This window comes from Crinia signifera, chromosome 6, assembly GCF_055691185.1.
Source record: "Crinia signifera chromosome 6, ASM5569118v1, whole genome shotgun sequence".
Lineage (NCBI taxonomy): Eukaryota > Metazoa > Chordata > Amphibia > Anura > Myobatrachidae > Crinia > Crinia signifera.
The window spans coordinates 282,001,776-282,016,679 of NC_139222.1; the positions used below are offsets into that span (position 1 = coordinate 282,001,776).

At 48.4% G+C, this 14,904-nt stretch overlaps 1 protein-coding gene across 5 annotated transcripts in view; it reads right to left on the minus strand.

Annotated features, from left to right (window-relative positions):
- Nucleotides 1-14,904, minus strand: part of LOC146009439 (EF-hand calcium-binding domain-containing protein 6-like) — a 91,740-nt gene that overhangs the window by 28,293 nt on the left and 48,543 nt on the right. For all 5 annotated transcript variants that reach the window (XM_083149823.1, XM_083149827.1, XM_083149826.1 and 2 more), the window contains exons 2-10: nucleotides 12,449-12,537; nucleotides 11,223-11,323; nucleotides 10,679-10,756; nucleotides 10,278-10,451; nucleotides 6,885-7,004; nucleotides 6,631-6,782; nucleotides 4,550-4,695; nucleotides 3,286-3,482; nucleotides 1,643-1,750 (exon numbers count right to left, since the gene is read on the minus strand). In XM_083149823.1, the coding sequence (XP_083005949.1) occupies nucleotides 1,643-1,750; nucleotides 3,286-3,482; nucleotides 4,550-4,695; nucleotides 6,631-6,782; nucleotides 6,885-7,004; nucleotides 10,278-10,451; nucleotides 10,679-10,756; nucleotides 11,223-11,323; nucleotides 12,449-12,537 (1,165 nt within the window). The remainder of the gene's footprint in view (nucleotides 1-1,642; nucleotides 1,751-3,285; nucleotides 3,483-4,549; nucleotides 4,696-6,630; nucleotides 6,783-6,884; nucleotides 7,005-10,277; nucleotides 10,452-10,678; nucleotides 10,757-11,222; nucleotides 11,324-12,448; nucleotides 12,538-14,904) is intronic.

The following is a 14,904-nucleotide window of genomic DNA, read 5'->3' on the forward strand; positions in this document are numbered from 1 at the left end:
TCCGACCTCCCGACTCCGATCCGATGTGCACGGGGCCGCGCATCGGGTCGGAGGGGATGTCTCCATTTGCGATTTGGGCCAATTTCACGGCCCTATAAATCTGAATCGGGCGAAATCGTGCCCAAATTGCATAGTGTATGGGGGCCTTTAGGGCCAGGTGTATGGGCTGGGAGCAGCGTGAACATACATTGGCATAATTGCTCCCACATTGAGTGCATGGAAATAAATGCCTATGGGGTCTATGTACTAAGACTTGAAGAGAGATAAAGTGGAGAGAGAGAGATACTGGGGCGTATTCAATCTTGGCCGAGTTTTTCACCAGGTGAAAAAAAACAGCAAAGAATCACCGTTCGGTATTCATTCACGGCCATTTTACTGAGTACTGACTGGCTTTATGTGTATGGGACTACTACAACTGTATGGCTTAATGCGCAAGCAGCATTACTACTATGTGGGTATTATGTGTAAGGGGGGAAAAAAAAGAATAAATTGCCAGCGCTGGCTGAATACATATAGACAACAGTTCGAATTATTTATTATCTGTGACAATATTTATAAAAATATAATTTCAATAAAAATTTAAAATAATAATAATAAACAATAAAGTGGTATAATATATCACTCATTTGCAAGGTATTGATATTTCCAGCTGGGTTGAAAAGCAAGTACTTGCTCCTAAGGGAAGCCGGAACGCACACAGTCCGGGGAAACGCATTGAGCCCTTATTATTACCGCTGGGGCCTTACAACCAGCCTCATGATCCACATTTATACATCCTGAACCAAACTGGTCACTGCTGAAATTGCTTTTTTGGATACCTACAGTAGCTGATCCCCAATGTACCAGATGCCAAGTGGATACCCATCGGGAACCATGAGCAATTATAGAGCATTGTGGGACAACTGGAGTCTCAATCTGCCTATTTGGGACATCAAATTCACTCCCTTTACTCCAGACCCAGTCAGTGGACCAGCATGAGACTGGTAATATGAAACTAACTTTTCAACCCAGCTGGAAATATCAATACCTTGCAATTTTTATGTATACTTTTATTACTTTTTTATTTGTATTGAAATTATTTTATAGTCATAGATAATAGATTTTTAATTGTGAACCGTTGTCTATACTTATCTTGCATTATTGGGGAGTGACTACCCCTTGCCAGCTGCTGGTAATTGCTCACCATACATCACCTTTCATTATGTGTAAGGGGCACTACTACTATGTGGCTCAATGTGCAAAGGGAATTAGTACTGTGAGCATAATGTGTAAAGGGTGCTGCTACTACTACTACTACTGTGTGCGCATAATAAGTAAGTAGCACTACTACTGTGTGGCATAATGTGTAAGGGGAACTACTAGGGGTGTGGCTTGCAAGGATGGCATATCTGGTGAGGCCACACCCCCTGGAGTGAGACCACATCCATTTTCCAGGAGCACCAGACCAAAGTAATGCACAAATTGACCTATCTCTGCTAACCAGCACCCTTCCCCTATCATAGTGCTCTCACTACTATTTTCTTCTGGATCCTCCCCTGGATAGAAAGAAGCTGATTGGCTGCCATGGGCATATTCTCCACCTGTCCTGTATTGAAGGTTGATACATTACCCCCATTGTTGGCAAGTGATCGCTAGAACTCACCGGAATTCATCAAGAAGGGAGTAAAAATCTGTATGAAGAAACTTTGCAAATTGTCCCTCTAAAATGCTGGTTGTGGAGGCGGAGGTTGTAGATTGTTCCTCTCCGGTCCTGGGAGATACAAAGCGAATGTTCTTCGTGACATCATACAGGTATTACATCATATACTGTGCGTTCGGCGGATAATGGGATCCGGACAACAGGTCAATAGTTTCTAGGTCAACACCATATGGTCAACTTAGTCAAAGATCTTCTGAATTCATTAACACTCCGTTCCCTCTTTCAGATCACAACCTGACCACCTTCTCAATCCCTTCCATTGGTCCAAATTCTATTACGCTGAAATCATGCAAGCCTCCTCCGAAATCAACAAGACACCTTCAAAAACTGTCTCGTAAAGTAGAACATCAGTGGCGCAAATCTAAGGTGGCCTACACACCGGGAGATTTGCTTAGCGCTCCGAGCGTTGCTACATTGCTCAGAGTGCTTCAGCAAGAAAAGACTGTCACCACTACAATCCATTTTAAATGCAGCTGCAATGCTAATCTTCCTTGCAAGGCTTTCATTACCTGCTGATCCGCTCTGGCAGTCCCTCCATTGGTTGCCCATATTCTATCGAATATAAATTCCTTTTACTCACATATAAAGCTATTAACCTGACTGCACCAGCTTATATCTCTTCGCTTATCTCAAAATATCTCCCAACTTGACCTCTCTGCTCTTCCCAAGATCTCTGTTTCTTATCTAAACTCATTACTAGATCTCATTCATAGTTGCAGGACTTTCATCGAGCTGCTCCCATCCTATGGAATGCCCTTCCACGCACAATAAGACTCGCATCCAGCCTCCAAACTTTTCAGCGTTCCCTGAAAACTCACCTCTTCGGGCAAGCCTATCATATTCCTGGACTGCCCACATGACCTTTCAAAAGATTTAATTTTAAGTACATTCCACATGGAATGTTTTTTGTAATCTGGTGGGACAGTTACAGATGGAGCAGGGCTTGTCTTTGGCCGGCGCTCGCCAGATCCCTTGCGCTGGCGAGCGCCGGCGATAGAGACTGTGACGCGCGTGCGTCTCCCTGCCAGTCTCCGTTTTGGGGAGACGCTGCCCAGTTCGGGGGGGGGGGGGGTCGAGGAGGCAAGTGGGACCGGTGATGATGGCGGGGGAGGCATCGGGGACTCCCGCCAAACTCCGTTGCCACGGGGCGCATGGGTGTCTCGTGCGCACGCGCCCCCTGGTGGGAGCCGGCCACCGGCGTGGATGGCGGTAGAAATGCCATCCACTGCAAGGATAAGGTCGGTTTATTTAGACACTGTCTATGTACAGATGGAGCAGGGCTTGTCTTTGGCCGGCACTCGCCAGATCCCTTGTGCTGGCGAGCACCGGCGATAGAGACTGGGACGTGCATGCATCTCACCTCACACGCACCCGCCCCAGTTCGGGGAGACGCTGCCCAGTTCGGGGGGGGGGGGTCGGGGCGGCGAGGGGGACCGGTGGAGACCGTTGCCATGGGGCACGCAGGCGTCTCGTATACCCTGCAAAGAATCCTATGCTAATAGTAGATGCCAAATGAATCCACCTATTAATATGTCATATTATCTCTCTTGTATCAGGCTTCTACATTATGTCCTTAGTGACCGTACCTGTAACCAGGTTTACAGAAGACCTTGTGGCCTCTCCCGTTTTTACCCCTGGTTTGGAGACATTGGAGGAAGTCCAGGTAGTTAACATGAGGCAACGTCTCATCCAGACCACAGCGAGCCAGAAATTGTCCCAGCTGGTCCTTGGTGAGGTGGAGCTGAAACTTCTCCAGAACTTTAAGGAAATCGTCTTTCAGCACCTGGTGGATAGAGAGTGCGTCATCACACGGAGGCATTTCAATGAAGCCGAAAGGGCAATGGTCCCTAATGCTGGGTACACACCAAAACGATTTTGGCACAATCCCATCAATCTGGATCCAATTCAGACTGATTGGATGCAGATTGGATGCAGATAGGGTTAAAATCGTTTGGTTGGATCTGAATTGGATCTGAATCCGATCCTACCTGCTGCAGGTAGGATCTGTAAAAGATCCATTCATCTGAATACAGAGGGGATCAGATCGTATGCAAATCGTATGCGAATCGGATTGTACGCTTTGCATACGATTTGCATCCAATCCAAATTGTTTTGGTGTGTACCCAGCATAAGTTATGCCCAGGGTTGGGTACAGTCAGGGCTCGACTGGCCCACAGAGGTGGGAAACTTCAGGTGGGCTTCACTGCTTGTGCCCCCACCTCCTCATCTAAGGATCAGGTTCCAGACTGTGCGCTTTAATTTTATATATATCCTGAAGACGATTAAATTTGAAACGTTGAACACAATCCGCGTGTGGGATAGCTTTTGTACATCCCATTAGAAGGACCGAGAGTGCCGCCGGCTCTGCAAACGACATCATTTACCATTGGGAAGGCAGCCGGCAAATTACAGACCATAAACTACCCTCGGAGTGCCAAGCTCGCTAACCTGAATATATATATATATATATATACCCAGCCTAGTGCTGTACCTAGCGCTTGCATCACCCAGTGCTGGCCCAGCCCTCTGCATGTGACATCAATCACAGGGGTTGGGGTCACCGGCACCTGGAAACTTCAGCGGTCTTCAGAGTCCAGGCTGCTGTGCGGGCACTACTGCCACAGTATTGGCTAGCAGGGTGACGTTCCATGCACCCTTAAAGCCAGAAGCGTGGGTGCGCCCATAAAGCCCTTGCACTCTGTGCCACGCACCACCCGCCCACACGTAGTTACGGCTCTGACCCAGCCCGTTGCCCTCATGGTAGCACGTTTCCTATCTCTTTTATCCTAATTTCTGTTACATGAATCAAACCTCTTATCTGTGTGATGATTGTACCAATCCTAACCTTACCCTGCCAGTCCGCTGTGGGTCGTGTACCAAGAACTCGGTCATCATGGCTCGAGCCCCCTCTCTGAACTTCTCCTTCAACCACTTCTCTATACTCAGCGACAACTTCCTTTCCCTTCTTGCGTTGGAACCAGGAATGTTGGTTGATTCTGGAAGTATATATACAGTATATATTATTTTAAAGGAATTAAAGTGGCTCTTCTCAAAAAAAAAAAAAAATTGCATTTAAAACAATGCTTCTTTTTTTAACAAATAATGGGGAAGTTACTCACTGCACATTACCATATATGGATACGTATATATACTCATCCCTAGTGACTGCCCTAGATCAATACATAGCTGCATGATTATACTGTATGTGCCCATTTCAAATGTATAATATACTAAAATCTAACAAAAACAAAATTGACCCCCAAATTTAGCAATAGTAGACAAAATCGGAAGATATGTTCTATGAGATTCTGCTGCTTCTGGATGCACATTTAGGGCCTTTCATTGGACCACACCCAGTGGTGAATTTCCCAATAAGCACGTGAGGCGAGCACCTAGGGGTAGTGGGGTGGGGTGTGGGTTGTTAGGTCTACAGCAACTAGGTCGACAAGCATTGGGTTGACACCACTAGGTCGATAGGCAGCGAGGTCAACATGGGTATAGGATGACATGTGTCTAGGTCGACATGGCTCAAGGTTGACAGGACATTAGGTCGACACAAGCATAAGGTCAAAATGGGCAAGGTCAACAGTCAAAAGGTGGACATGGGGATTTTCACTGTTTTTTGACCCGAATGTCGACACAGTCGACATGGACACAGTTTGACGTGCACCGCATCCCCTCGCTTCGCTCGCCATCCTTCGGGCACGTTGCCTCGCTACACTGGGCACACTATTATATTCTCCCACCACGCCCTAGTGGATGGTAGGGCTTGAAATACCGCCTGTCGGCACATGTCGGCTCAAAAAAATGTGAAAAACCCCATGTCGACCTTTTTACTGTCGACCTTGCCCACGTCAACCTAATGCTTGTGCCGGCCTAATGACCTGTCGACCTAGACCCATGTCGACCTAGACCCATGTCGACCTAGACACATGTCGACCTTGACCCATGTCGACCTTGTTTCCTGTCGAACTAGTGGTGTCGACCCAATGCTTGTTGACCTAGTTGTTGTAGACCTAATGACCGTATCCCGTGGGGTGGTAACTACTATCCCTGTATCTATTTTAAACTTCCCAGTAGCTACAACATATTTCCACTGTATCATAATAACTGTCCACATGGAAGACCTAATAATGCACATTAACCTAATAATGGAAATATAAAGATTGGAGGGTGGGTACGTCCATCAATGTGTCACCTAGAGCAGTAATAATAATAATCATCCTTAGATAGTATAGAGCATTAAGCCCCCTCTGTCTGTCTGTCTGTCTGTCTGTCTGTCTGTCTGTCAGGACGCCATAATCTCTAAAACCGCTGGACACATGTTTGTGCAGTACTCCTCACTATAATGTAGCGCAGTCCTTTCGGAAGATTTACATATATTTACCATCGTCCTATCCCATATGGGGGCCGGGCACAATGAGTTTACCATAATCAACCAATCAGCATGCACTATGTAAATGTGGTGAGTGGAGACATCACAGCTGGGCTGCACATCCACTTACACTGCAAGCAGTGCTGCTGGGAGGCTGACTGGGCCCTGGGAACATTTTATGGGTGTGGCCTAATAACGGGAGGCGTGGCCATGTCATATTCGTGAAAAATTTAGTTTAAAAAAAGTTTTGCCCCCGCACACAGATCCTCAGTGACACACACCCAGGAGGAGGCAGCATCCTCCCGCTACACCTACCGGCTACTGGCAAACAGAATCCCCTGTCGCAGTGCACGCAGGAAGCCGCCTGCCCTGTATCCCGCAACAACACAAGCTCCATTCGGAGAGAGGAGGAGGGAGCAGCCGGGGAGCGGATGGCTGTGCACGCGACCAACGGGGGGCAAAACAGAAGGCCGTGGGGCACAAAAGAGGATGTAAAGTAGAAAAATAATAAATCAGCCCCAAAACAGTGAGTTCCAGGCAGACTGGCAGCTCCTACTTATCTGCTGCTGCGGCTCCTGGCTCCCGGAGACTTTCCGCAGAGCAGATAACAGCAGACTCCGCTCCTCCTCCAAGCCCTGCAAGGGTTTGGTCCCCAGCTGATGCTGCAGGCTGTCCATGCCTAGATTACTGGCGTCTTCTCTCACGTACCTGTAATAGACATTAACCACACAGGGATGTACAATACAGCAGAGGCTGAGAACAAGTTCTGGACCCTAAGAGCTAACAATCTATAGGCTCCATAGGTCTTACCTGTGCCACAGCTTTTTAAACTCTTCTTCCGCCATTCTTACACCCAGCTTAGACAGGGCGCTCCGAAATTCTGATGCATTCACACAGTCCTTCCGGAACAGCTTCAAAAGTTCATAGTACCTAAAACAGATTCTCATGAGACCATAACCCCCAGTCATTCACTAACTATCTTTCAGAGAAAGCCCCATAGGTAACCCTAGGCCAGTGGTAGCCAACTCCAGTCCTCGAGAGCTACCAACAGTTCATGTTTTCCAGCCCACCCAGCAGGTGCACTCATTACTGACTGACACATTTTAAAAGATCCACAGGTGGAGCTAATTACATCACTTGTGATTCTGTGAGGAGACCTGGAAAACGTGCACTGTTGGTAGCTCTCCAGGACTGGAGTTGGCTACCCCTGCTCTAGACGGTTATGGCACATTTGGTGAAAATAAATAGAATATATCTTCACAGAATTAGAGGTCTGGTGACCAGAACCATGGCCGTTGGTAATCATGTTGGAGATCGTGCTTGACAAAACCCTACAAGTATCTGTCCGGCTGCACTGGGAAAGCTGCCTATTGGTGCAGCTCTCCTACCATGAAACACTGGTGGTGATTCAGGTTGGCTCACAAACCACATTTGGTTTTCTAATGGAGAATACCATGTGCACTGCAGGTGGGGCAGATGTAACATGCGCAGAGAGAGTTCGATTTGGGTGAGGTTTGGGTACTTGTTTCCTACCACGGCCACAATCGCTAGTGGTCGTGTACCAATGTTCCCTCTAATTTTACGAAGGCTTTGTGCAGAAAAAGATATTGGCCATAGGCGTGCGCACGGGGGGTGACAGGGGTGCACAGGCACCTCCTAATGGCCGGCAGCTGCAGCCTGTCAGATGCGCAAGGATCCAGACACACACAGGTTTTTTTTTTATCTGTGCGGCGGTCAGCTGTATAGATGTAAGCCCCAGCACTTCAGGGGTTAACACGGCCCCCAGCACGTCTCCCCAGCCAGTGACTGACAGGCCTGCATGGCCTGGGATAGGCGGAGGATACAGGAGAGGGGAGGAGGGTAGGCAGGAAGGAGAGGAAGGGAACTCACGTGGAGCGAGGGGTCAGGAGAGCAGCGTGTGCGGAGCTGCTGAGCGGTGCCGCAGTGAAGTGAGCCAGCGGCGGGACAGCAGGTGAAAGCGGTGACGCGGGGACTCACAGACGCCGGGAGCCAAGGAGAACAGCGCGGGAGTGACGTCACAGCCGGAGTGAGGAGAAGAGACAGCGTGCGACGCTGACCCCCGCCGACCTGCCGAGGAGAGCAGCGCGGGAGTGACATCACAGCCGGAGTGAGGAGAAGGGACAGCGTGCGACGCTGACCCCCGCCGACCTGCCGGGTGAAGAGAGCCGGTAAGCAAGGGAGGAGGACGGCAGTGGCAGCAGCAGAGGGGCAGACACGGGTAATACCAACACCCGCGCCCCTTTACAATTGAGGGTCAGCACAGGGCCACCCAGCAGCTCTATCGGTGCAGCATCCCCCAACCCCAGGTGCCCGCAGCAGCAGAGGGAGATAGCAGAGCCCAGCAGTATTGGGGAGTCAGCACCATCTGTAGAGCACCCCTCCAACCCCAGGTGCCCGCAGTAGCAGAGGGGCACGGGAGCCGGGAAGGGAGAACAGCAGAGCCCAGCCGTCATCAGGGTTCCTGCTGTGTCTGCCTGCTGTAAGTGCTGGAGTGGCAGACTCTGCGGCCTGAGGTGATGGTGCACCCCCTAAGAAAATGGGCTGCGCACGCCTATGATATTGGCTGTGCAACTTTGGAAGAAAATGTACATTTTTGTGCGTCACATAATGTATACAGGCCTAGGTTTCGAGTTCTGTTGAGTTAATAAAGCAATTTGAATGTTTACAGACTTCACACACCACACATATAGACTATAGCAGTGATTTTCAACCTTATTAAACTCGTGGCACACTAAAACAAGATTTTAACCTTTGTGCGCTCAGTTGTAATGTCTGTGCGCGGTCTCGGCGAGTTGTGTGCGCGCGCACACGCGCACAGCTTAGAGGGAACACTGTCGTGTACCTTAACTTAAGGTACATGACCAACGCGAAATCAGGTCCATTTTGCCGGCAAAGGCAAAATCGCGTTGATCGCGTCGGTTGCGTGCATTAAAATGGCACGCGACGCCACCGACGCGATCAACGCGATTTTGCCATAGGCTTCAATGTTAAAATATAAGTTCTAATCGCGTTCATCGCGTCCGTCGTGTGCCATTATAATGGCACAAGATGCGATGGACGCGATTTCACATTGGAAACAATGGGAAATGGGCCAATATGGCCCATTTCTCATTGTATAAGCCCCCCTCATGGTTATTAAATAATGCCCCCCATTGTGTTCGCTACCCCACTATTGACGCCAACCCGAAGCGTGGCGAGCGTGGCGGTACGCGTCCTCCGACCTTTTCATACCCCTACTATCCACGTCGGCGTGGAGTTGAGAATATAAAGTGTGGCGAGCGCAGCAAGCCACCGAGCCCGAAGCGTGGCGAGCGGACGCGTATACCTGTGAAGTTATGCGCGTCCCCTCGCCACGCTTCGGGCTCGGTGGCTCGCTGCACTCGCCACACTTTATATTCTCAACTCCACGCCGACGTGGATAGAAAGGGTATGAAAAGGTTGGAGGACACGTACCGCCGCCCCTCGCGGGCTCGCTACGCTCGCCACGCTTCGGGTTGGCGTCAATAATGGGGTGGCGAACACAATGTGGGCATTTGAACCATCAGGGGGGTTAAAATTGGGGTCTGGGGACATTTATACATTGAATCCAATGTGAAATAGGGTCCCAGGAACCATTTCACATTGGAATCAATGTAAAAATCGGGTCAATCGCGTCGGTCGCATCGCATGCGATTTGGTCGCACCCGATGCGATCGACGCGATTTTTCCGACCCAATCAAAATCGGTGTGGCCGTGCTAGGAAACAAGAACCGAGGTTTGTATTTCAAACTGATATCTATATATTGGCATTGTGTGCGACTCTTAACCAGCCAATAAATGATAGTATCAATTATTTATATTATTGTGTGTAACATTATTTAAGTAGTTTCTTTTCTTATTTTTTATTTTTATAATCTATAGAGAAGTTGTGTTGCACTGTACTCAGAACCCTGTACCTCTGTCTGCAGCAAATGTTACCATATACAGTATAGGAGGTGACATGTTACATTGTATCAAAAAAGAAGTTGTCACAGGGTAGTGCACTCCCGCCACGCACTGCTAGGTGCGAACAGGATGGCGAACATGTGCTTTGCCACGCCCGTTCACACCCTGTGTCTGCACATGCGCAGATGCAAAACATCGGTCCCCCGTGTGAAGAAATTAGAATAACCCCCTATGTCCCTGCTCCGAGCCTTACATCACCTGTTATTAGCCATTTCCTTCAGTTCTAGGTGAACCTCACGCGCCGACTTCAGAGCCACCTTCTGTTTTCTCTTCATAGGATCCAGCCAGTCGGGTGGCGTTTTATTTTCCACAGGCCTGAAATGCTGGTATAATGCATCAAATGTAATGATTGGCTTCTCCTCCAGCTGTAACCTGGGCGCAAATAGAATAGATGACATGTTGAGAAAATAAAGTAACCACGTATAGTGATGTCACTGGGGGCGTGGCTGTGACATGTGACTTATTAACCACATTTATGTGAAGTCATCCGGTTTGTCGCCAAGATGACCTATGACATAAACTATATATATATATATATATATATATATATATATATATATATATATATATATATATATATACACACAGGGACAGCTTACCTGTGCAGAAGATGCTGGAATAGGTGCTTGTTAATGAACTTGCCCAGGAAGGTGCTCAGGATGACCAGTAATTCACCTCTTAAAAAGAGAAATAGATGTTGTTAAAACCGTTTGGATGAACTTTCAGGGACAGGGTCTGATGTATTGAGCCTTGGAGAGAGGTAAAGTAGAGTAGTTGCCCACATAAGTGTCGAGGGGGGGGGGGGTACTTTTTACCTGGCCTGAAAAGGGGCCCATTCCCTCTCCCCAGTTTAAAGGGAGCTTGGCAATGGGTAGAGCGATGACAGGCTGCTGCATCCCCTTCCAGAGGCCACGCCCCCACCTGGTGGCCATTTTATTGGGGCCTGGCTGACCTGTCAGCGCCTCTGGTTGCCCAAATACCTACAGGACATCAGCCAGCGCCCTTATTATAAAGGACACACATCCATTTGCTGGGAAGTCTAGTGGATGAATATTGCATTAATGCACAGTATGTTGTTATAATGCAGCGTCAGCACATATCGCCAGGTGGCGAGGCCCGTGACCATACATAGGCTATAAATACCTCCTCACTCTCCCCCTGCCTTCTGGGTCGTGGAACACAAACAGACGCTTTAGCTCATAGAAGCCACCTGAATTAATCTTCTCCAGCAGCTGGAATTCAAGCTGTAATTAGACCAGAGATAAATTATTATCCTGCTTCCACATTAACACTTCCCTCCGAGTCCTAAGGCCTAATTCAGACCTGATCGCAGGACAAATTAAATTTGTTCTCAAAATGGGCAAAACCATGCTGCACTGCAGGGGGGCAGATGTAACATGGGCAGAGAGAGTTGGATTTGGGTGGAGTGTGTTCAAACTGAAATCTAAATTTCAGTGTAAGAATAAAGCAGCCATTATTTACCCTGCACAGAAACAATATAACACCCAACCCAAATCTAAAGGCCCATAAAGGACATTAGGTCGACTTGACTTAAGCCGATTTCACCTGAGCTCCCCCAGAAGCTCCCTGAGAGAGTTCACTAAGATTTGGAACTTGTCGTGCCGTTTCGTTACATGTGGATGCGGTTTATCACATGTATCACATGAGCATAATTAAAAAATCCTATTCAAAAGACTGGGCAGCCAATAATTGGATGAGAGGGTTCTCTCAGCCAATCAGTGGCTATCCAGCCTTGAGCAGAGCAGCTAAGCAGAGCATTGGGTAGCAAGGGGGGACCCCCAACTGCTGCGCCCACCGTGGGACACTGCCGATCCTGGGCGGGATGGTCCCAAACAAAGGGATGGTCCTAAAATAGTGGGACGGTCCCATGAAAATCAGGACAGTTGGGAGGTATGCTGTAAGGGAAGCCTATGTGAAAACAATGTAACCTTCCTTCCCTCTCTGGTGTAACTGAAGACCCCCATACACTGGTCCGACTTGTCTGAGGCACAGGTCGGACCTGATTTCCATTCCACCCCCCCCCACCCGTCAGATCCCCGGGAGGGCTTCCATTCGATTTGGCACTTGATGTGCCATTTGTTACATGTGATTTATGTAATTGGCCTCCCAGGGGGTGTGTTCTCGTACAAATCCCCTTACATGCTAGCGAGGGGATGGGGGGTCCGTCAAGGCGGCAGACATCGCTGACCTGTTTGCTAGGCTGAATTAAGTCCAAGGTACAAGTTCACCACAAGTCACCGTCACATTTACCCAGTGAGCTATGGAAACATTATACAAAGTTCACAGCTTTCCATTACTTTATGATTCTATGTGAGGTTTGCAGACAATAGCAGAACACAAGAAGTCACCTCGTCACACTGTGCGTCCAGCTGGGGGACTCCATTAGCTGCAGGCTCTTCCTTCTCCTCTGTCCCAGGTCTCTCCCAGTGTCTCTCATCTAGAGGGAACGATACATAATTATCTCATTCATCCACCTTCTGGTGATGCAGCCGCTCATTCTGTAGCACAATATGACTCTAGTCTATAGCAAAGGTGAATGCTATAATATGGGTCAGGGCAGGGCTATTTTTGTGCAGGCTCCAGCAGGAACTGTGGCCCTTATTCTAGTTCACTCTTTCTGACAAAATATTTCTAATGCTGTGTACACATGGGGGCGATAGGGGCTATAATCGCTGGGAATATGGTCGCAGGCGACCATATCACCAGTGATTGGAGTGCGCACCAGCGATAAATCGCCGTGTGCGCGCTCCCGTTTTCTGCCCCATTGTAATCGCTGGTCGCAGGAGCTTGCTCCTGCGACCAGCTAATTACCTCTGCTGCTCCCCCAGCAGAGGATCCTTTTCATCAGCGACCATCTCTGGTCACTGATGAAAAGGAGACACTGAGCAATATATTGCTAGCAATATATCTCTTCCCCGTGTGTACGCACCTTTAGATGGACAAAACCTTGTGCACTGCAGGTGAGGCAGGTGTAAAACCCCACCCAATTCTCTCTGCACAAGTAACACCTGCCCCACCTGCAGTGCACATGGTTTTGTCCATCTAAGAAATATTTTGTCAGAAAGAGTGAACTAGAATAAGGGCCTCAGTTCCTGCTGGAGCCTGCAGAAAAATAGCCCTGGGTCAGGGTTCCTGGTTGTTGCTGGGGAATCGGTACATCTGTCAGACCAGACTTAGGTCTACAGTCATTAGGTCGACCCTGGAAGGTCGACTGGCCCCAAGGTCGACAGGGTTAAAGGTCGACATGACTTAAGGTTGACATGGTCCAAGGTCGACATGGGTTAAGGTTGACAGTCATTAGTTCGACATGAGTTTTTCACTGTTTTTTGACCCGAATGTCAACACAGTCGACATGGACACAGTTGGAGTTGAACCGCAGCCCCTCGCATCGCTCGCAATGATTCGGGCACACTATTTAATTCTCCCACCACACCCTAGATGATGGTAGGGCATGAAGTACCACCTGTCGGCACATGTCTGCTCAAAAAACTGTGAAAAACTCATGTCGACCTAATGACTGTCAACCTAAACCCATGTCAACCTTGGCCCATGTCGACCTTAAGTGTTGTCGACCTTGGCCCATGTTGACCTTTAACCCTGTCGACCTTGGGGACAGTCGACCTTCCGGGGTCGACCTAATGACTGTCGACCTAAGTGTGGTCTGACAGATGACCGTTTCCCGATGCTGGATACAGTATACAATAATCTTTATTTCTCTTTCAGGGGGAGATGTATCGAAGCTTGGAGAGAGAGAGAGAGAGAGAGAGAGAGAGAGAGAGAGACACTGGATTCTGTACCAGCCAAACAGCTTCTGTGGTTTTCCAGGTGATGTTGTAGCTATACAGTATGTGACCAATATTTTGTACATGGGGAGTTTTGGGTAATAATGGGACACCCATGAGGAGTTGGCAGGGAGACAGCCGGACATGTGGAAGAGGAGGGTGGCAGGGGTAGATTTGTCATCAGCATAGAGGCGGTAGAAACAAGATAATATGCAGCATCCAATCTGCTACTAACTGTCATTTTTCTAACCAAGATGCAGGTGTATTAAGCCTGAAGCGATAAAACGGAAGGTGATAATGCAGCAGCCAATCAGCTCCTAACTGTCATGCTATAGGCTGTGTTTGCAAAATGGCAGTTAAGGGCTGCTTGGCTGTACATTGTCACCAGGCACTTTATTACTTTGCGAGGCTTATTACATCTGCCCCCCAGTCTGTTATGTGACAGTTAGGAGCTGGCTGGCTGGTGTATTATCACCGTCCAATTTATCCCTTCCCCTGCCCCATTGTGCCCTATCCAGGTCATTGCTGTGAATGAGCCAATAAGCCCAATGTACTGTTCTGCCTGTTGGGAGGTTTCCTCCTTGACAGCGATTTGGCAAAAGTCTCGGAATAAATCCAGAATTATTGTTTTTTTCCCTCAAGGTCATTTTATTGGGACTCGACTGCAAACGTTTCTTAGCTGCATAAAGAGGACACCGGTTCATTACGAGCCAGACAATTGGAGAGAGAGCATTTCTCAGTTACAGACACCCAAGACGGCGCATGATAAACCTCCCCTATCAGATTAACGCGTCAGATAGCCGGGATGCGATCGGCCAGACAATAATCGTCTCTCTATATAAACCATTTCCATATCAATGATGGCGCACAAAACCTGCGATTATATTCCCAATAGCGGCTTCTTGGTGGATTGTTACCCCGGGAAGGTGGTGAAGGAGAACGGCTGTCTGCGCAATAGAAAGTTTGGAAAGATAAGATAATCTTAAGGACAAACAATAGGCGCAAGTAACCGATATATCACT